Source organism: Anomaloglossus baeobatrachus, chromosome 2 (assembly GCF_048569485.1).
Source record: "Anomaloglossus baeobatrachus isolate aAnoBae1 chromosome 2, aAnoBae1.hap1, whole genome shotgun sequence".
Classification (NCBI taxonomy): Eukaryota; Metazoa; Chordata; class Amphibia; order Anura; family Aromobatidae; genus Anomaloglossus; species Anomaloglossus baeobatrachus.
In genome coordinates this window covers 215,547,331-215,569,436 of record NC_134354.1, presented here as the reverse complement: position 1 = coordinate 215,569,436, position 22,106 = coordinate 215,547,331, and the positions used below count along the sequence as shown (strand labels likewise).

At 41.1% G+C, this 22,106-nt stretch overlaps 1 protein-coding gene across 2 annotated transcripts in view; it reads left to right on the top strand.

Annotated features, from left to right (window-relative positions):
- SYT6 (synaptotagmin 6) overlaps positions 1–22,106 on the top strand; it is a 697,758-nt gene that overhangs the window by 409,890 nt on the left and 265,762 nt on the right. For both annotated transcript variants that reach the window (XM_075335608.1, XM_075335609.1), the window contains exon 3: positions 2,750–3,305. In XM_075335608.1, coding sequence (XP_075191723.1) covers positions 2,750–3,305 — 556 coding nt within the window. The remainder of the gene's footprint in view (positions 1–2,749; positions 3,306–22,106) is intronic.

The window sequence follows — 22,106 nt, the reverse complement described above, 5'->3', positions numbered from 1 at the left end:
GGCGGACCGCCCCATAATGTGTTGTGCTGTTATGTGTTTTCTAGTGTTCTAATAAATAAGTTTTATTTTTTATGAGTTTTTATGGTTTATTCCTAACCTGCAGTGCAAGACTTGGAGACCCATTTTGTTTCTGATCTTTGGGTATTCATTCAGCTTCCAGTATTGGGTGGAGCTGGTGGTCTCTCAGCAGCGGTCAGGTGTGCCAGCTGTCCGGCAATTGCCGGGTGGAAGGAGTGGTTGTCAGTTACTTGCAGACAGCAAATGAGCAGCTGAGACTGCTTCTTTATGTAGGAGATACACACGTTCAGTGAGACACCTCTTATTTTACTGTGCCCCTCCGTGGATGTCCCTGGTTTTGATCTGCACCCTGAGTGGGAGAACGATCCGTTCATCGCAACCAGAGAGGTACAGGACTGGGAGCTGAAGATGTGGCGTATTACTGAACAGAGGTGAGGAGAACCCACTACATCTCTGAGTGTTAAGGAGGTGGACACTATCAGGCTTTTACACAGTGTTCTGCCTGTTCAGCACAACATGTATAGGTGAGTGGGTATTTTACCCTACCATTTTTATTAACTTGTTAGCTACGAATCACACACAGGGAGAGCTTTTATTTCTTTGATTTGTCTGCTCAAATGGCACTCTTTAGTCTTTCACTGATGTTTTATATGACATGCTTGTTACCTTTTGCTTTTGCCATTCATCTTTCTTCGATTATCGTTAGGGTCTCTCCTGATTACAATAGCTGCGGGAGTCTTTTCTGCCTCTTGTTTATTGTCTTTCTGGATTCTTTTGTAATAATATTCCTTATATGTATCCATAATTCCTGAGGCTTTCTATCATCCATGTCCAGTGATATAAATAGGTTGTGCAAACCGTTCTAAAAAACTTCAGGTATGTTAGTCAAATTGAAGTTGAAAACGATTTGTTGTCTTGTCTGTTTGGCAACTTGACTTTAATTTTTGATGTCAAAAGTTCATGATCAGTTCCACAGTCAGTTCCTGCCCTTGTTTTTGCAGTAATGACCGACAACCTCTATCTTTGCAGACGCATATGTAGTCAATCTGATTCTTATAGGCCCCATTTGGTGATGTCCATGTGTAGAGTCTCCATTACTGATTTTGGAAGAAAGTGTTCATGATGGGCAGTTGATTTGTTGTACAAAAGTCAATGAATCTTCCTCTAGACTTCTTTTATTCACCAAGTCCAAAGTTTCCAAAATGGTTCCATGTTTGCCATGGCCCACTTTGGCATTCAAGTCTCCTATGATAATGAGTAAGTTGATTTCTTCTCATCTTCTTCTTGAACTTGATCATAGAAAAGTTCAACGTCCTCCTCCTTGGCATCATTGTATTTTAGATGTAGTAAATTCTCATTTTAACATAAGTGGGGGGTTTTATTGGTATTATATAACTAATTAATCAGTAGGTTAGATATTGCACTATCCATTTTTTTGTACTTTATGCTCATTTTTCTACAAGTACCACTTTAGAAAAGTCAAGCTGCAAAAGTCAAGTAGCTCCCATGAAATTTTCAGTCTCTCACATTTTAGAATGGTCGACAGAATATGGTGTGATCATTACTCTATTGCATGCTTCACACCTCCCATCTCCTGTTTTATCCCTCAAGTAGATCATTGTGCCTTTTTATGAGGAAGAAGCATGGTAATTATACCTAAAAAGAAAGTTCAAGCTAACCTTGGAGTTTGATTAAGCACTTTTACAAATTGCATGTTCTATTTTCACCCTTTTGTTCAATGTATGCTTTTTCATTTCCCTTTATTTAACTTAAGGAATAGGTAACGCAATGAATATTTTAAGAATCATATCTATTCGCTTAATAAGGGTGTACAGATTTTTAGTTTATTAATTGGCCAATGCATGTAAGCTCGGAAACCGGGCTTACATGCATTGGCCAATTTATAAACTAAAAATCTTATTTTTTCATATAGCAGTAATGCAGTACCAGAGTTCCCTTATACATTGTTGGCATTTCAGTGTGCAGCTGTATGCATTTTATATTTACTATGTTTTTTCAGCTAGCACCTATTCACACTTGTAGGATGCGTGGGTCAGTTTTTTTGAAATATTCATAAATGCATGAAACATAACAAGTTTATGTTATTACTTTACACTGGAGTTTTTACATTGTTGTTTCTATGTAATGTGGCACCAGCAATAGGTTTATTTAGTCTTAGATTAAACGCCAACATGACTGCTTTCATAAGGCAAAAATTAATGCATGAAATTGATTGGTACCTTGGCTATTTTACAGCTGTCATTTAGCAACGTTTATTACCAAGACGTCAATGGTTACCAATATTATGACACAGAAAACAAGCCACTCAGCACATAACCTGTCAGTCAGATGTGTCCTTTCTTGTGTCTTCCACTTGCCTTGCTTTTGTTATTTTACTGTAATTACATTCCAGGGTACAGTACATAGTATACGCAAAAAATAGTCATTTTTAACATTTTATCTATATACCATTCAGCACATAGATTTTAACATTCTTAGACTAGAGAAATGTAAAACCTGTTAATGGTAATTTTTTAATACAATACAAATACAGTAAACAACCCAGAAAGTCATAAGGACTGTGGAAAAAGGAAATCCCCATTACCAGTTACGGGTTTTGGAGGAAGATTGAGAAATTCTTGATTCATATTCTCACCCCATCTCATTCTTGCCAAGTTGTGAAATAAACATTCACATTACTATTGTAATATTATTTTCATATATTTTGCAGGCATATTTCTTTCAAAAGGCATTTGCCTCGGCAGATGCATGTGTCAAGTGTGGATTTTGGTGATACTTTGCAAGTATCTGAGCAACCAACCAGCATTGGAAGGATAAAACCCGAGCTGTACAAACAAAAGTCAGTGGATTCTGAAGACACCAAGAAGGATGACGCTAAGACGTGTGGAAAGATCAACTTTACCTTAAAATATGACTATGAAAATGAAACACTTATAGTCAAAATTCTTAAAGCATTTGATCTTCCTGCCAAGGACTTTTGTGGAAGTTCTGATCCTTATGTGAAGATTTATCTTTTACCTGATCGGAAGAGGAAGTTTCAAACTCGGGTTCACAGAAAGACTCTAAACCCAACCTTTGACGAATCTTTTAATTTCCCTGTTCCTTATGATGAGCTACCAAGTCGAAAACTTCACCTTAGTGTGTTTGACTTTGATAGATTTTCAAGGCATGACATGATAGGGGAGGTTATATTGGAAAACTTGTTTGAAGCCTCGGATTTGTCAAGAGAGTCTTCTATCTGGAAGGATATTCAATACGCCACCACGGTAAGAACCTTTATTTGTTATTCATTGGCTTAACTGTCATATGGATCCAGTTATCTGGTAGCTGAATCACTTGTACGTTTTTAATGTTTCTTTGCAGTTTCAATGATTATATACTTAGAAGAATATTATTAATTAATTATATTAATAGTATTAAGTATTATTAGTCATAATTAATGATAGTAAGTATTATTAATAATATTATTAATAATACTTAATAATAATTAGTGATGATCGAATACCTCAAATATTCGGCTTCGCGAATATTCGACGAATAGGTCCCCGCTATGCAAATATTTGATGCGCAATGTAAGTCTATGGGAAGCCCAAATAGTTCCGAATAGTTGTTATTCAGGTTTCCCATAGACTTACATTGCACATCGAATATTCACAAATAGTCGAATAGCGATGACCTATTCGTCAAATATTCGCAAAGCCGAATATTTGAGGTATTCAATCATCCCTAATAATAATATTAAGTCTACTAATATTAAGTTATGCCATTTTTAACTAATTAAAGTTACAATATTTTATTTTATTAAATAAACTTTTACATATAATGTGAAAATCCATAAAATAAAAATGAACTGATTGTTGAGTTGTATCCAATCCAATGACCTTCCCTTTGTACCTCTATGGAGGACCATAGTGACCTTGTGATCTAGAAAATACTTATTCAATCTATATTTTTTGTAAAGGGAAGCATGCCTTCTCCTAATGAAACAATTTAAGACACAGAGCTATGTATGATTTCCTTGAGTATGTTAAGAATAGTTTGAAACACCCATCTAAAGTCATTTTTAATGGCAATGCTGAATCCTTATAATCCCATTTGACTTGCAGTCTTCCATCAGAGACCATATATTTGTGATAATAAGAATATGGCTGCTTGCCTGCAAAATACCAAAAAACCTAATGGACTGGCAATAACACCAGTGTGAACACAGTAAACGTTATGCCAATCTTCCCAAATATTAATTTCTCATCCCACCACATTCTTAAAAATAATAATCAAGCAATAAAATGATTCATACATTTTGGAGGTTTTTATGAAATAATTGTTTTAAAGGGAATGTATAAGCAGTTGTTTGCTATGTAATCTGAAAGCAGCATGATGTAGGTACAGAGGCCCTGATTATAGGTACATATCACTTACTGGTCTGCATGCTGTAATTTTGATACAGTCACTGCTTGTCTGTTAGCAGTGCTCAGAATGCTGAGCTCTGTATAACTGTGTCCGCACCACTGATTGCTTTCTGTGAACATTGTACTTTGACAGGAAGCTGCTAATCAGTGGTGGGGGTGGGGTTTATGAAATAAGTTGACTAGGAGGTAAGGGTAGTGATAATCTCCTCTATGAAAACACTGATTTTATTGAAGCAGCAGCAACACACAGCCTAATACATAACACATTGCTGGAATCAGGGTCTCAGACCCTAAATCATGTTGCTCTCAGATTACATTACTAAGGCCTGCGACAGACATCCGTGCCGCCGGAACGTGTTTGTCATTTTTTACACGTACCGGCGTCACGGAGACACGTTAAGCAATGCTACCCTATTGTAGCAGGCACACACACGTAAAACCACACAGAACGTGTGTCCGTGTGCGTTTGTACGTGTGTGCGTTTTTCAAAGCCCTGCAGCACGGGTGTCACACGGCCCGCACCCGTACCACACAAGTGTAGTGTGGATGCAGTCCCGTGTGACACGCGCCGGAGAAAACACACGTGTCAGTGAAAAAAAAACAAAACATTAACTGACCTTCTCCAGCCCTCCTGTCTCTGCCGCTGCTGCCTCTTGCTGCCGACCGCCGCTCATTATTCTCATTTAATATTCACTTCACTGCCTAGCAGCAGCAGCAGCGGGGAGACGGGAGGGCTGGAGCCGAAGATCAGCACCACGGACAGCAGCGCGGACATCAGGAAGGACCAGGTGAGTATGTAAATTACCGGTTCTACGTGTGCTATCGCGGATAGCACACAGAGAACACACGTGTCCCGCACGTACCAGAGACACGTACTTACCTGCACGCAACACGCAGGGGAAATACGTGTCTCTCGGCACGTGCGTGATTTTCACATGAGTGTGGCAGAGGCCTAAAACAGCTTGCAGATTCCCTTTAAGGGAGTAACTTGATAATGGAATGCTAATCTTGTAACTATATGCGGTTTATAATATTGGTGACTTAATTTTAGACACCAGGGCAAAGGGCAACTGTTACGTCTGCACCCCCTATAGCTCCTCATTGCTTTATTACTTTGCATAACACTTATTTATTCTTCATTTGACAGATATTAAAATAGCTATATTATTATTATTACTGCAGTAATTATCACGTATATAATCCCTTATTTAATTAGAAGTGACAAGCGCAGTGTAGCTCATTCACCATGCCTTTAAACACATAAAACTGGTGTAGATAGATACAATTTATGACTCCGGCAGCGCTACTGCCTTTTACTTTACTAAATATTTGCTGTGTTCTAAACAGATCACAAATAAAATATGACAGTAAAAGCCGTGTTTTGCTGCTGCTATATTCACATTAGGTCAATAAATCAACCCTAATCTCTATTCACGCTACACTAATAATAAAGAGCCAGGCACAAAATGATGTAGAAGTGCAATTTTCATACTCCTTTTATTTACTGTTCAGTGACAATAGCCTGCATATCTTAAGAAAAGTGGCAAACGTTCTTGTTTTCATTTGCAGATCTTATTATTTCTCAGAAGAAGAAAAAAAAACATTTCCACCTAGTTTTGTATTTTCTTTAGTTTATATGCTTCATTCATTAATTATAAACAGAAAATTGAATTCTACTACTATTTGTTGGAAATTGATCTACAATATGGACATGGCTCCCATTGTTGGGAGTGGGCTTAGGAGCTGAGCCTGCACTAAACTAGGTAGATGATGGCTGTGTTACACAGCTAGCTTCTGCCTCCAACAGCAGTGTTCAGTGCTAAGATGCCTGCTGTGTTACACAGCCAACATCTACCTCTAAGGCCCCCTTCACACGCACGTGTCTCTGATACGTGTTAGGTCCGTTCCTGCACGTACACGGGCACATGTAGACCCATTAAAATCAATGGGTCTGCGCACACGTGCGTGTTTTGCCATGGAACGTGTGTACGTGTGGAGCATACACGTGTCTGTGTGTTCCACACGTAGACATGTCCATGTTTTCTCCAGCATCACAGGTGTCACACGGCCCGCATATGGACCACACGGATGAAGTGTGGATGCGGTCCCGTGTTACACGCGCCAGAGAAAACTCACGTGTCAGAGAAAAAAATAACAAATCTTTACTCACCTTCTCCTGCTCTCTGTCTCTGACGCTGCTGTCACTTGCTGCCGACCGCCGCTCATTATGCTCATTTATATTCACTTCACTGCGGTCGGAAGCAGCAGCAGCGGGGAGTCGGCAGGACTGGAGACCGAAGATCAGCACCACGGACAGCAACGCCAGGGACAGGTGAGCAGAAAGTTCTCGTTCTCCGTGTGTTATCACGGATAACACACGGAGATCACACGTAGTGCCATAAACACGGCTCACGGAGGGGAAAACGCACTTTTGACACGTCCGTGAAACACATGCGTGATTTTCCCGGACGTGTGAAGGGGGCCTAAGGCAAAGTACACACATTGAGTATTTGGTGGGTTTTTGTTCCATCAGTATTTGTAAGCCAAAACCAGGAGTGGGTAAAATATACAGAAGTGGTGACGTGTTTCTATTATATTTTTCCTCTGATTGTTCCAATACTGGTTTTGGCTACAAATACTAAAGTAAAAAAGTCACCAAATACTCAACATGTGCAAGTAGCATAACAGGCATTTACCTCCTTAAATGTCATTATGAATACTTGACAATGGCATTTAAGGTGTGTAGTTCGCTTGCACACCATTCCATGCACCTATCGGTCAGTTGGCTATCCTGGCAGCTTGGGACCTGAAGAAGGTCAATTGAAGTTATTCAACAGTACAAATCAACCCATAAAAAAATAACAATCTTCATATACAGTTAGGTCCAGAAATATTTGGACAGTGACACAAGTTTTGTTATTTTAGCTGTTTACAAAAACATGTTCAGAAATACAATTATATATATAATATGGGCTGAATGTGCACACTCCCAGCTGCAATATGAGAGTTTTCACATCCAAATCGGAGAAAGAGTTTAGGAATCATAGCTCTGTAATGCATAGCCTCCTCTTTTTCAAGGGACCAAAAGTAATTGGACAAGGGACTCTAAGGGCTGCAATTAACTCTGAAGGCGTCTCCCTCGTTAACCAGTAATCAATGAAGTAGTTAAAAGGTCTGGGGTTGATTACAGGTGTGTGGTTTTGCATTTGGAAGCTGTTGCTGTGACCAGACAACATGCGGTCTAAGGAACTCTCAATTGAGGTGAAGCAGAACATCCTGAGGCTGAAAAAAAAGAAAAAATCCATCAGAGAGATAGCAGACATGCTTGGAGTAGCAAAATCAACAGTCGGGTACATTCTGAGAAAAAAGGAATTGACTGGTGAGCTTGGGAACTCAAAAAGGCCTGGGAGTCCACGGATGACAACAGTGGTGGATGATCGCCGCATACTTTCTTTGGTGAAGAAGAACCCATTCACAACATCAACTGAAGTCCAGAACACTCTCAGTGAAGTAGGTGTATCTGTCTCTAAGTCAACAGTAAAGAGAAGACTCCATGAAAGTAAATACAAAGGGTTCACATCTAGATGCAAACCATTCATCGATTCCAAAAATAGACAGGCCAGAGTTAAATTTGCTGAAAAACACCTCATGAAGCCAGCTCAGTTCTGGAAAAGTATTCTATGGACAGATGAGACAAAGATCAACCTGTATCAGAATGATGGAAAGAAAAAAGTGTGGAGAAGAAAGGGAACGGCACATGATCCAAGGCACACCACATCCTCTGTAAAACATGGTGGAGGCAACGTGATGGCATGGGCATGCATGGCTTTCAATGGCACTGGGTCACTTGTGTTTATTGATGACATAACAGCAGACAAGAGTAGCCGGATGAATTCTGAAGTGTACCGGGATATACTTTCAGCCCAGATTCAGCCAAATGCCGCAAAGTTGATCGGACGGCGCTTCATAGTACAGATGGACAATGACCCCAAGCATACAGCCAAAGCTACCCAGGAGTTCATGAGGGCAAAAAAGTGGAACATTCTGCAATGGCCAAGTCAATCACCAGATCTTAACCCAATTGAGCATGCATTTCACTTGCTCAAATCCAGACTTAAGACGGAAAGACCCACAAACAAGCAAGACCTGAAGGCTGCGGCTGTAAAGGCCTGGCAAAGCATTAAGAAGGAGGAAACCCAGCGTTTGGTGATGTCCATGGGTTCCAGACTTAAGGCAGTGATTGCCTCCAAAGGATTCGCAACAAAATATTGAAAATAAAAATATTTTGTTTGGGTTTGGTTTATTTGTCCAATTTCTTTTGACCTCCTAAAATGTGGAGTGTTTGTAAAGAAATGTGTACAATTCCTACAATTTCTATCAGATATTTTTGTTCAAACCTTCAAATTAAACGTTACAATCTGCACTTGAATTCTGTTGTAGAGGTTTCATTTCAAATCCAATGTGGTGGCATGCAGAGCCCAACTCGCGAAAATTGTGTCACTGTCCAAATATTTCTGGACCTAACTGTAGCTATGTCAATAGAACAATAAAAAAGTTAGGTCATTTACAAAAGAGGAGAAAAATATGAAGGCACAGAAAAGGAAAATTGGCCTTGACAGGAAGGGGATAATATTCATTGAAGTTCAAGTGTGAAATTACATTTTCCAACATACTTTTGCGTCTTTTCTCACAGTTTTTTAGATCTATTGTGTCATGAGTGTGTCCTGCTTTGGGGAGACCTCTGGTGAGTCTGGGACCAAAAGGTCACAACACATTATTGTTAGCAGGACTAGACCTTGCATTTGAATTTATCTAATATCTTTTAGTGCTGCTGGGGTTATGGACTCTTTCCTTTCTGGCTGTTCTTTATAGCCTTAATCTCAGGTGCAGCTCATTTATAACCACTCTCCTTCACTATAAAAAGTGATACAATCTTACCTTCTGACTCTGGTTATAGATTATCATTCTATTCCTGATCCCTTTGGAAGGAGCCTGTCTCTGGAAGAAGCTGAGGAGTCGTGACTATTGCAGCTGTGATGTTTTGTTGCATTGAATAAACTTGGAGTGTTTTCCTTTTTGTGTCTTTTTCCCTCTTTCTGTCTCCCTCACCTTATGTTGGGTTATTGCAGTGGTGAGACTAGTGTTCTCGCCGGCCTTATCACTAGCCATGGTGAGTTAAGGGCACGCAAGCGCCTAGGCACTTGACAGCAAATGGGGTTAGGACTTGTATAGGGATATCAGAGATCTTAGGGTACAGACTTAGGAGAGTTACAGTAGGTGTCCCCTTTCCTCTCTCCCTATCGCCAGGGCCTTCCTTCTACACCAAACTATTGTCACCCTTGTGTTGCACTGCACTCGGAGCATCTGTACACTCTGGCATAACAAACCGATCTCTTAATAACTTAAAATATTACATGCCTACAAATCTTTGAACTCTTACTTTTTGGTGATTGATGTACCTCCCCCAATAAAACTAGAAACACACCCAAATTTTCAACAAAACATTTTGTAGTACATTTGCATAGGTTTAATATAAAGTAGAAAACATCAAACTCTTCACGCAGGTAGAAGATTTTAATGAATTGAACGGAAGAGATTTGACCATTTTGTTATATTGATGATGCTGAGCAAACTACAACCTAATGTTCAGTAGAGAACATGGCATCATTTTATAATTTTTACATCCTTATGAAGTTAGGAAAATAAAGTATGGAAATTTTGAAAAATACATAAAAAGATTAAGAAATATAATCATGCAATAATCTTTCTGGAAACACAAGCGTCTATAGGTATCAGTTTCAAGAATATCTGAGTATTATTCTGTACTGACAAAATAAACTGAATTTCATATGGGCACTTCACCGATCAACCCGTAGAACCTATCAATAGGGCACCTAAGCTTAATGTATTATGTAGTTTTATTCAGCCCTTTCAAACCAGAGCCATAATGGTCATCTGGCTTTGCTAACTTTAATTACAGGGCCAAGGTTAAAGGATCTTGCATCCAACTAGTCATAAATAGGCTATTATGCAGGGAGAATGTGTCCATCAACACTGCTAAATTTGTAAAATCTCTGCTAATGATGATGTGAAGCAGCTCATGAATATACAGTATATGTACTAGCTGTAACACCCGGCTTTGTCTGGGATAGTAACTGTCTCCCTATTTCTCTCCCAGCCTCTGTCTGTCTCCCTCTCTGTCTCTCTCTCTGTCTGTCTGTCTCTCTCTCTTTCTCTGTTTGTCTCTTTCCATCTGTCTTTGTCTGACTCTCTCTCTTTCCCTGTCTGTCTATCTCTTTCCCTGTCTCTCTGTATCTCTTTCTCTGTCTGTCTCTCTATTGCTTTCCCTGTCTGTCTCTTTCCCTTTCTGTCTCGCTATCTCTTTCCCTGTCTGTCTCTGTCTGTCTCTTTCCCTGTCTGTCTCATTCCCTGTCTTTCCCTGTCTGTCTCTGTCTGTCTCTTTGTCTGTGTCTGTCTCTTTCCATGTCTGTCTGTCTTTCCATGTTTCTTTCCCTGTCTCTTTCCCTGTCTCTTTCCCTGTATCTTTGTCTGTCTGTCTCTGTCTGTCTCTCTCTTTCCCTGGCTGCATTGTGACACACCAAAAATCCATTTAAGGGCATGGCTGCGCATTCTTCTGAAGTTCTGGCTGCACTGTGGCTCCCAGCTCCATTGACTTTAATGGAAGCAGGTTTTTTTGATGAATAACTGTAAAGTGTGGGGTTAAAATTTCCCCTCAGACATAGTCTATGACATTCCCTGAGTCAAATGGAGTGTCTGTGCAAAATTTCGTTACTGTACATGCCACGGTGCGAATTTCTTTAGCGGACATACTGTATATACATACATATATATATATATATATATATATATATATACATACATACATACATACATACACCTCAGCTTTATATATTAGATTGGCAATGGATTATAAAGAAAGGGGTATGACTGAGAATTGTGTGGGTTCACAGGATGGCATTTTTATTAGTACAGTATGTGCATTCTTTTATTTATAGGCCCAAATTTTTCAAAAGTTAACATTATTCTATTTATATTATCAGTGTTTAGTATCATTCTGTTTTCCAAATGCCATTTACTATGCTGCCAGCACCAATTTTCTCTAAAATATAATACCTATTGTAGATTATTATATCTGATTGAGAATATTTAATGAATGCTCAGGAACCCTGCTTTGTTTTCAGGATATATTATGATTTCATAGTTTATCTATCACTGTTTAATAGGGATATGAATAATTGGATAGTAATAATATCAGCATTTTATGGCTGTAACCTTTTTATCTAGTAAAATTTTGAGTAAAAATTCATTATGATACCTAAGCAGTCTGGCGCCCGATATTTCATCTTTGTATTTGAAACTGTATCATTTTAATGAAGAAATGTCACCATTTTGCATAGGTGAATTATCTATCATGTAGCTGTTGTTCATAACGGGATATTTTAGCAGCATTTTTAGAATAAATGTGATCGAACCTCTGCTTAAGAATATTCTAGAAGGAGTGAGAGCTGAGAGAAGTTAGAGATTGACACCATGGGCAATAACATTGGTTGTTAGAAACTCTTTAAATGTATACTATCAATCTTACATAGCCTAAAGCTTATATAGTTGTATGTAGTTTGTAAAAAGGGTCAAACTTGGGTCCATTATCTTCTAAACACTTTTTGTCTAATATTATATAGTGTACTCATTCTGACCGCACCATAATCCACATTTCTCTACTTGCTTTGCTTCTATTTATTAGCTTCTATTTATTTTGCTTCTATTTATTAGAGATGAATTGATTTTTTTATGATTTAAATTCGCAATCTTCGACAAATTTTTCCCAAAAATGTAATTTCCAGTAAGTTTGCCAAGAATCAAAATACTGCAAAGCCTCTAATTGCCCGGAAAATAGGTTTATAACACTCTACAAGTCTCCGATGAGTGTCCTGAACCCCCTTGAGCTCTTTAACGCAAACACAGCCTTAGGTTAATGTCACTTGGATATTACTATCTGACTAGGAAAAAGGAATGGTAATCAGTGGAAACCAATAGCCCGTTTAAAACACTGCAGTAACAAATTTGTTAGGCTACTTCAATTGTAAAAATGGACCAAAAATTATCCTTTTTTAGGGGCAGATGTCAACCTTGCTAGTGGCATGTACAGATCTATGATAATAATGTTAAGGAAGAGTATTCAATTTTTATTTTTTTTATTTTTTTTCAACACTTTGTAATGTATACAATTGCATTTTAATTACCGTATTTTTCGCTTTATAAGACGCACTTGATTATAAGACACACACCCCGAATTTGGTGAAGGAAAAGAGAATTTTTTTTTTTTTAATGTTAAATGGGGTCCATCTAATGCCAGTGTCCGTCTAACAAATCATATAGGGTATATGTCCCTCATAGCCCCCCATCCTAAAATTAGCCCCCTTAATCTGGATATGGCCACCTTATATTGAATATAGCCCCCTTGTGCTGGCACACGCCCCCTGTGGCTGCCACATACTGCCCCCTGTTGCTGCCACACACTGCCCTTCCTGTGGCTGCCACACACTGCCCCCCCTGTGGCTGCCACACACTTCCCCCCTGTGGCTGCCACACACTGCCCCAAGGCTGCCACACACTGCCCCCCTATGACTGCCACACACTGCCCCCCTGTGGCTGCCACACACTGCCCCCTGTGCCTGCCCACAATGCCCCCCTGTGGCTGCCACACACTGCCCCCCTGTGGCAGCCACACACTGCCACTCCTGTGGCTTCCACACACTGCCCCCCCTGGGGCTGCCACACACTGCCCCCCCTGTGGCTGCCACACACTGCCCCCCTGTGGCTGCCACACACAGCCCCCCTGTGGCTGCCACACACTGCCCCCCTGTGACTGCCACACATGGCCCCCCTATGGCTGCCACACACGGCCCCCCTGTGGCTGCCACACACGGCCCCCCTGTGGCTGCCACACACGGCCCCCCTGTGTTAGATATCGCCCCATGCTGCTGCTTTTAGTATAATAAACTCTTTCCTTACCTTCTCCAGCACTGTGCTCCCTCGTGTCCCCCTCTTTAGGGTTGAGCTCCGGCCTCCTGCCTGCATTTCCTGGTTCACGGTCCCGGTCATGTGATCGGCACAGCAAAGTGAAATCTCTGCGTGCATGATCACAGCACCAGGAGAAAGACCGGGGAGAAACGCTGGAGGAAGTAAGTAAAGAGTTTTTTATTTTACTATGGGCAGCAGCATGGGGGCCATAGCTAACACAGGAGTGCATGTGCAATCAAAGGGGTGCAGGCAGATATAATATGCACCGCTCCCCCAGCCCATCGCCGCGGTGCGGTTTCAGCACCACGCTGCTGATGGACAGCGGCTGTGCATATTATATCAGCGGGAGCAGGAGATCAAAGGTTCTCTCCCACAGCTTCACCAGCCTCCACCAGCCCCCCCAGCACCGCTCCAGAGCGGCCCCCACCTCCCCTGGACCCTACAGTATATAATCCGTATATTCGGTTTATAAGACACACCCCCTACTTTCCCCCAAAATTTGGGGGAAGAAAAGTGCGTCTTATAAATCGAAAAATACGGTAGATATCTTGGTAGATGTATTAATATATGTAATTAATAAATACTTTAAAATAAAAGACTAAATAAATTCAAAAAGTATAGCTTATGGCTCATCTGTTTAACCTGCTTGGTTTAAATATTTTTCTTCAGTAACAAAATGAGGGCAGAGGATATTAATCTGTCCTCCTTATTTCTAGTGTGCCAAAAATTGTGTTTTTAAGGTATAGTATGATCTGCAGTATATGACAGATCAGTTGATTCACAGTCACACTATCTCTATAGATAACGTGTTTCCCTATTACTTGACTATTTGTACTATAAAGCTCAGATTGGGACTACCACTCCAATTTCAAAGTACTTCAGTCCTACAATCAGATTTGAGGCCTTTTTCTATCCCTATGTGTAATGAGGTGCGCGCTTTGACCTCCTATTCCTAGGCTGAAAAATCCTAACATGGCAGCCACTTTCCCTTCCCTCATCCTTTATAGTCCCTGTAATAGTTTTCCCCCTCCCATACTGATTTGCTCAGTTAGACCATGTGATTTGATAACTACAAGCCATTTTGGCAAAGCCCGCTTGGCCATACCTGATGTCATGAACCTGCTTTCTGTGAAAAGACTAGAAAAAAGAAGCGCTGATAGGGTATTACCAGATGACAGGAGTAATATATAAAATATATACACTCACCTAATGTGGTTGTGAAAGTCATAACCACTGCCAAGCATAAGATAATGGCGTCTGCCGCAGCCCTACGTGAATGAGCATTCAAACAGAAGAGAAGGGGTTAACGCCGCGCATCAGCCAAATGAAAATGTAGAGTTGTTGATGTTCTGGTCCTGAGGAAGAGGTTTCAACCTCGAAACACGTAGACCTATGAAATACAAAAGATATTTATTCATCAACAACTCTACATCTTCATTTGGCTGATGCACGGCGTTAACCCCTTCTCTTCTCCTGTTTGAATGAACCTGCTTTTTGGCAGATACAATTTTCAGCGGTGTGTCAAATAGAACTGGGCATATTTTTTCTCATGATCCTTGTGAAGCCAATCACAAATTGTTGGACCAGAGAGTTTAAGGAAATTCAACTCGAATTTGTAAAAATTTGCATTGTTGCACATAATCTTCTAGCAACTTTCCTGATGCCCTGTAATGTAACAACAGCTTAATTATTAATAAGCAGATGTTAAAATTAAAGGCCCCAAACATCTCATATCAACACGTTAATGATAAAATATGCATGTTTTCATATATGTGGCTAAACAGCTAACATTAGATTCATTTGGACCTGGAATATAATATCCACATAAACAATAAAAATGCCCCTAAATGGTTAAATCAATCTGTAAAAAATCAGTTGCCTCACCACTGATAATGTTGGGGGTGACACAAGTCATAACGTGCGTCATCCTCTTACTTGGTCACATAAAGCCAATTACTGGCCTCAGCACAGGAGAGGAAGAAGCTAAGGCTAGTGCAGAGTAGATAGACAAGTGAGGGCCTAGTACATGTGACTATACTTTATTTTTTAACACCTTTCCTCCTCTCCATTTATTATGATTTGGGGCCTGAAAAGATCTCGAATGTCATTTGTGGTAATTTGTGTACTTTTGATTTTGTTCAAATTTATTTAGACAGAATTGAATCTGCCTGCTAGCTTGATCGAATCTGCCCAAATCAAATTTTGGGAAACCCACTCATCTCTACATCCTAGCTAATCCAGCATCCTCTTCTGCACCATATCTTACTTAAAATGGACTTTACAGGCCCTGTTTCTCAGTAGATAGAGTTACGTCTTCATATATCTTTACAACTTTTAAAGGGGGAATTTAAACTATTTAGGGAGTGATCAATTTTTTAAGGGTGGGAATACAGTCACTAGTGACGATAGCTACTCTAATGCATGATACAGTATTAACAGCAGGCCATATTGAAAATGGTGTAGAGTAGCTCACACTTTACTGATGATAACTAGAAAACATCACACATATTGAGGGATTAAACAGGGAAAGTCAACAGATACTGAAATACAGAATGCAGAAAGGTTCAGTAGATGACTATCGACTGGAAGAGCACATTAGTCAGATAGTCTGGCTAAGACCTCCCTGACATGTTTGTGTTTCCAGTATGTGTGGTAACCGTTTTATTCATGGATACAGCACGTAGCCATTATAATTTATGGCGCTGCTCACATGTCCTTGTTTTTACATGGGCCGTGTGCCCGTGCAAACCATACTGAGAAATGTACATTTTTTGTATTAGCAGCAGGGATAACAAGGGCCAATACAAGTCTATGGTCTGTGAAAAACACAAAGTACATGAATGGCATCCATGTGTAACCCATGTGCTGTAAGTGTTTAACATTGAAAAGCATAGGCGAAGATTTGTGAAACACTAATGACACATTGATGGTAAAAATAGACAAACGGACCATACACTGATGACACACTGACCCATAACACTGGTGATACGGTACTGTTTTTCATGTACATTTTTTATACGGACTAGTGAATGATGCCTACGACACTAGCCCCAGGACTCAGTCTAATCCAATCTTCAGTTCTGGTAGCTGGGAAAAGATGAAGGCAAACTTTTTCTCCTTTATTCAATTAGGATATTGACAAACTTTATACCCCAGACTCATTTATTACCAGAGGATTTTTCTCTAAAGAAAAAATCCATAGGAGGCAAATATTAGAATGCAGCTTATCTTTTACCAATCACACTCTGTTAGGGATGAATGAAACCACCCAAGAAGCAAGGAGGTACTTCACACATTGGGTTCTCCCCCTGACATGTCACCAAATATTTTGAACCGTGTGAATGGCAGCGCCCACCATATCTAACGGCACTTGCCATATCTAAAAAACAGTGCTGACGATATAAAATTATTGCCTTTTTTCTCTGCTGCCACTAAAAATACTTATCTCATAAAGGACATCTAACTACATTATAACATCATGAACATATACAACAAGTGAAATACACTTTATTGCACAATCCTAAAACGGCCCACTATCCAGCAGAAGTAAAGATGAACTGGAGGTTCAAAAAAAAACAAAGTCGGAGTTTGCAGCTTAGATGCTTTACATAGGCAAACCACTTGTGCGAGCATCACTGTGCTCGGGTACGCTCGGTGCTCAGTCCAGTGTGAGCCATTTGCAGTGTTTGAATGGGGGGTAAAAACAGCGTGAACAGACTTAGTGTGTACAAAAAAAATGAATGGAAAAACCCTGCCCACCCTCCACCGGATGTATTCTGTTAATGGCTGGCTGCATATGGGTCGGAGCCCAAACTGCCGAATTAGTGACTTCCATTGGGGTTCAGGTCAAATTCAAGTCCCAAACTGAACTTTATCTAAAATCTGGCAAAACCCGCCAAACTTCCACGGGTTTGCTAATCTCTAAGCAGAAGCCCTACGCTGTAGATAACTGTAAGTATATTGTTGTAGACTGAGCTATTACTGGGATCCAGTTTTGGGCTCCACATTTTAAAAAGGACGTTCAGAAGTTAGAGTCAGTTCAAAGGCGGGCAACTAAACTACTACAAGGAATGGAAGGCCTCCCATATGATGGAAAAGTTAGATTTGTTTAGCTTAGAAAAAAGACGTCTCACAGGAGATCTCATTTATTTGTATAAATACATGTGTGGTCGATATAAAGGACTGGCATATGACTTATTTCTTCCAAAGACAATACTAAGGACCAGGGGGCATACACTGCGAGTGGAAGAAAAGCGATTCCGGCAGCTAAATAGGAAAGGGTTCTTTACAGTTAGAGCGGTCAGACTGTGGAATACAATACCACAAGAGGTAGTAATGGCAGATACTATAACAGCTTTTAAAAAAGGGCTGGATGATTTCCTCAGTACACAAAGCATTGTTGGTTATAAATGACTTAGTGACTAAATGTAGAACTAGTGGAGGAAGGTTGAACTAGATGGACTTAGGTCTTTTTTCAACCTAAGTAACTATGTAACTATGTATTAATGCTGAAAACTACAATGAACCAAACACAAAAAAAATTGCACCTTATTGCATTTTGTATGGTGACCGTGGTGAATAAGCATTTTAGTGCCAAAATCACACATGCACTTTTTAAGGACAGTTTTTACAGCCCAATATGGGAGAAGTGCCTTTCTTTCCATTATAATTTTTTTATTTCATATTTTAAAAACTGCAGCAAAAACTGCCATAAAATGCCTGTGGATGGGGTTTTTAAAATATATTAAAGTAAAATCCCGGTCGTAAATGTATTTTAGGAACACGACTCAATTCCACAGTAAGAACACCACTCATCTGATAGGTTTACATAATGCTCGATTGGTTTAGAATCAAGCTGTTCTCAACAAAGGAGACAGATGTGTGCACTTAATGAGGCTCTTAAAATAGGTTTATCCATATAGAGACTTTCACTATGACGACTCTGATGTTTTAATGAAATACAAAAAAGGCATTGGCTGCAATATACAGAATATCAGAGAACTATTCAAACAGGTTTTAGAAGAATATAATAGTACAAAAGATAGACACAGAACATCAAAAGATTAATTGGAACATTCATTCTTTATTTTTCCAATGTTATTAAAATATGAATAGTGTTTAATCATTTAAATAATGGTAATGTAACATATAATATTATAATTATTGCAAGTGATATAATTATGAGAATGTAGTGCTGAAATCTTTTGTGGGGCTGGACAATTTAGTTATAGAGTCAGACTGCAGTTAGTCACTTCAAATACCATAAAAAGACTAATTAAAGTAACTTTTATATGTACAATTGAATAAAAGCTCTTAGAAATAGGTATTGAAGGCATTAGAAATTAGAACTGCTTTGAGAGTAGGGTATGACTGTGTAATAAAAAGCAACTGAACCCTGACGCAAAATTTGTAAAAAGGCTCGCCCCCTGCCATGTACCATTCCTTAAGCCCTTCATGACCTTAGACGTACCGGTATGTCAAAAGTCGTGTCTGTCCCTTTAATGCAGGCTCGCAGAGCGAATCCGCATGTTTCCTTGCACGTATCGGCTGATCTAAATCAGCTGACATGTGCGGCTAACAGAGATCAGAGATGTACCCTGTTAACCAGTTAAATCCCATTAAAGCCTGAAATAATTTCCAGTTTTCACAAGACTCACTTGCCCAACTCATCAAAGTGCACCTGTATATTGTTTTAATAAGGCGCAAAATTCTTGCACAACATTGAGTTCCACAAAACATTGGTGGCTTTTGGATTTTTCTCTCAAGTTCCCCGCAGCTACGCAAAGATGAGCAAAGTGGGGGTGGGACGAGGGTGTGATGGGGGCATGAAGTCACAGGTCTTTTAACTTATATATTCCTGTCTGGAGTAAGATGTATAGCAAGGCGTATTGAAGCACAAACCCCTTGTCAAGATGCTCCTTATTCATTAAGAGAGGCATCCACGTTCTTAGGGAATTACTCCAATCTAGTCACTTGACATTCATTTGGACAAAAGAAAAACCCTTCAGTTTTTTGGAGCACCCTTAACTTTGGTATCAAAAGAGTGCAAGCACAGAATATCATCTTTATAAATGTCAGCAATATACTTTTCAAAGACATATTCCACCAAAGTGCCAACCACATGCTCTACTTGTTGATAGTACAGTCTGATGGAGCGCTGTAAGACTGGTAATTGCCTTTGTAATTTTTATTTTATACAGCAGGTAAACAAAATAGATTTCATCTCTCATCTTCACTGAGTTGGCATCATTTTACTGTAGATGTGCAATACTTACCAATAATTTCACTTTGCATGGAAGTATGTGAAATGACAGTCAAAGAGCAGTGAACCAATACCTCCTCAGCCAGGGCATAGTACCATCCTGTCCCTCACAAACTTTTCCTCACTCTGCAGATCCCAAAGATATTGCAATTGGATATATTCTTCAAAGTTGAAATTTGATAGATGCAAAGTTGGTTTCAATTATGTTACAAGTGACATAGTGCCTCATAAACCAAAGGGAACACCTCAAAAAATTACAAAGGAGGAGCAATGTGAAGCCCCGGGGACGCTGTGTCGGTGCATTACCTTCAGGGACTCCACGTAGATGGATCTGTCTGGTCACAGGTAGGAAACCTTCTTTGTAGTTTGTCGTGACGCCACTCTCAGATTTGCGGTCAGTGGGGGACCGCCACTGCAGGTTAAGGGATGCCTGGGGCTGATGGTGGGTGCAGCCAGTTGTAGTAGCCTCCTGAGAGTGAGGCAAGCCCCAGGGCCCTGTGTAGATGCGTAGAACTACAAGGCGCAGAATGACTCAACACAGGCAGGATGTCTTTCAACAAGGCGCAGAATGACTCAACACAGGCAGGATGTCTTTCAGGGTTTTTACTCACAGTTGATGGCAGGGTGAGTGACCCGGGCGTAGCTGGGATGAACCAAGTGGGAACCAGGTGTCCTTCAGGCTGACTTGTGAGGGTGACTACTAACTCGCCTTCCTTAGCCCTTGGTGGTTTGGGGTAACCCCGACTTTGAGTCCCTATGGGGGTCACCCAGGGAAGATGCTGCAGCCTCTCTCCCCTTCGTTTGCCGTGTGCTTGTTGCCTGGGCCAGATCACTCCAGCTGCTTGCCTCCTGTGACCTATGGGCCCTAACTGTGGCTACGTGGCTGCGGCTTTTGTGGTGTTGTGGCGTGGGCTTTGAGAGCCCCACACCGGCAGGTTTAGCAAAAGAAAGCTGGATCTATCTCCGCTTCGGGATCTGCCGCCCGTTTGGGCCTGGTACTCTCTAGCAGTCTCCTTACTTCCCACTCCGTTGCTCTCTCTCTAGCTGAAGATGGATTTCGGGTAGCACTCCTAGTTGACCGTCCTCCCCCGTTGGTAGCCACTGCGCGGACGCTGTCAGACTACAGCAGCCCAGGGGAAGGGGTCAGCTCTCCTCGGAGCTCCCTGGACTCTGCTCTGAACCGGCTCACATCTGGGACCTTCACTGCTGCTCCTGTCTGAGCTTCACTTTCCTGCTCCTCACTCCTCCACACTCTGCTGCAGACTCTAGACTGTTTACTCCTCCTTCCCTTTTCCCTTTTGTGCCTGCCTACGCCACCTAGCAACCAGACTCTCTTACCACACCCCTTGAGAGGAGATGGAGGCTTTTGGCCCCCTCCACTATTCCAGTGAAGGTGAAGGCTTTTCCCCCTCCTGGGATCCCCAGGGGTCCTCTCATGGGTACATGTGTGAGACCTGATCACTATGCGCCTGTGTACCACACCCCGGTCAGCCTTCTGGATTACCTGTATTGTACTGTCCCCAGCATGGGTGCAGTACTCAGTGGTGCCTGACCAGGTCAGGGGCGCCACATTCCCCCTTAGTTATCACCAGCACGTCCTCGGGCTGCAAGACAACATTTTAAAAATGCATAAAACATTAAAACATGTAAAACATTTTAAAAGCACCAGGTACCATACATCACCACCCTCCACCCACAAGTCCGTTAACCCACCCAAACCCTTTCAGGAGGCAGGTCACCGGTCCTTTTGGTAACCAGATCTGGGCCATCTACTTCCCCAGACCTTTCCTCCAATCTGCCTCTCCCGTTGGCCGCGCCTTCAGCCACTTCTGGCAGGATGTAGAGGCGGCTTTCATGGGCTGGTGGTTTCAGGGTATACCTGGCCTGATGGATCCGCGCCTTCAGCCTCTTCTGGCAGGATGTAGAGGCGGCCTCCACAGTTGGTGCTGACCAGGTACCCTCTTTGTGGTGGAGAGCCAGGCCCCATAAACAGGCATGCTCTCTGGTCGCAGGCGAGCCAAGGCCCTATATACGGACGGGCTCCTCCTGGTTGCAGACGAGCCAAGCCCCTAAACAGGCTGACTCTGGTGGTGGTGGTGCCCTCTGGTGTAACTATTTACACTGCGAGAGTTTGTGGCTATAGCCAGTTCATAGCCTTAAGGTTTATGGTTTTCTCACACAAGTTTATGTGGGCACATACTTAAACGTAAACGTTGCAAAACTTCCAACTTTTCAAAACTTTAACTTGCTGTATGCTTTACTTTATGCAGATTCCTCTACTCTTCCATACCAGGGCTTGGGCCTGTAGGGCTGCGGCACCTGTTGGTTTCTTGATCTCTTTCTTCGTCTGTGGG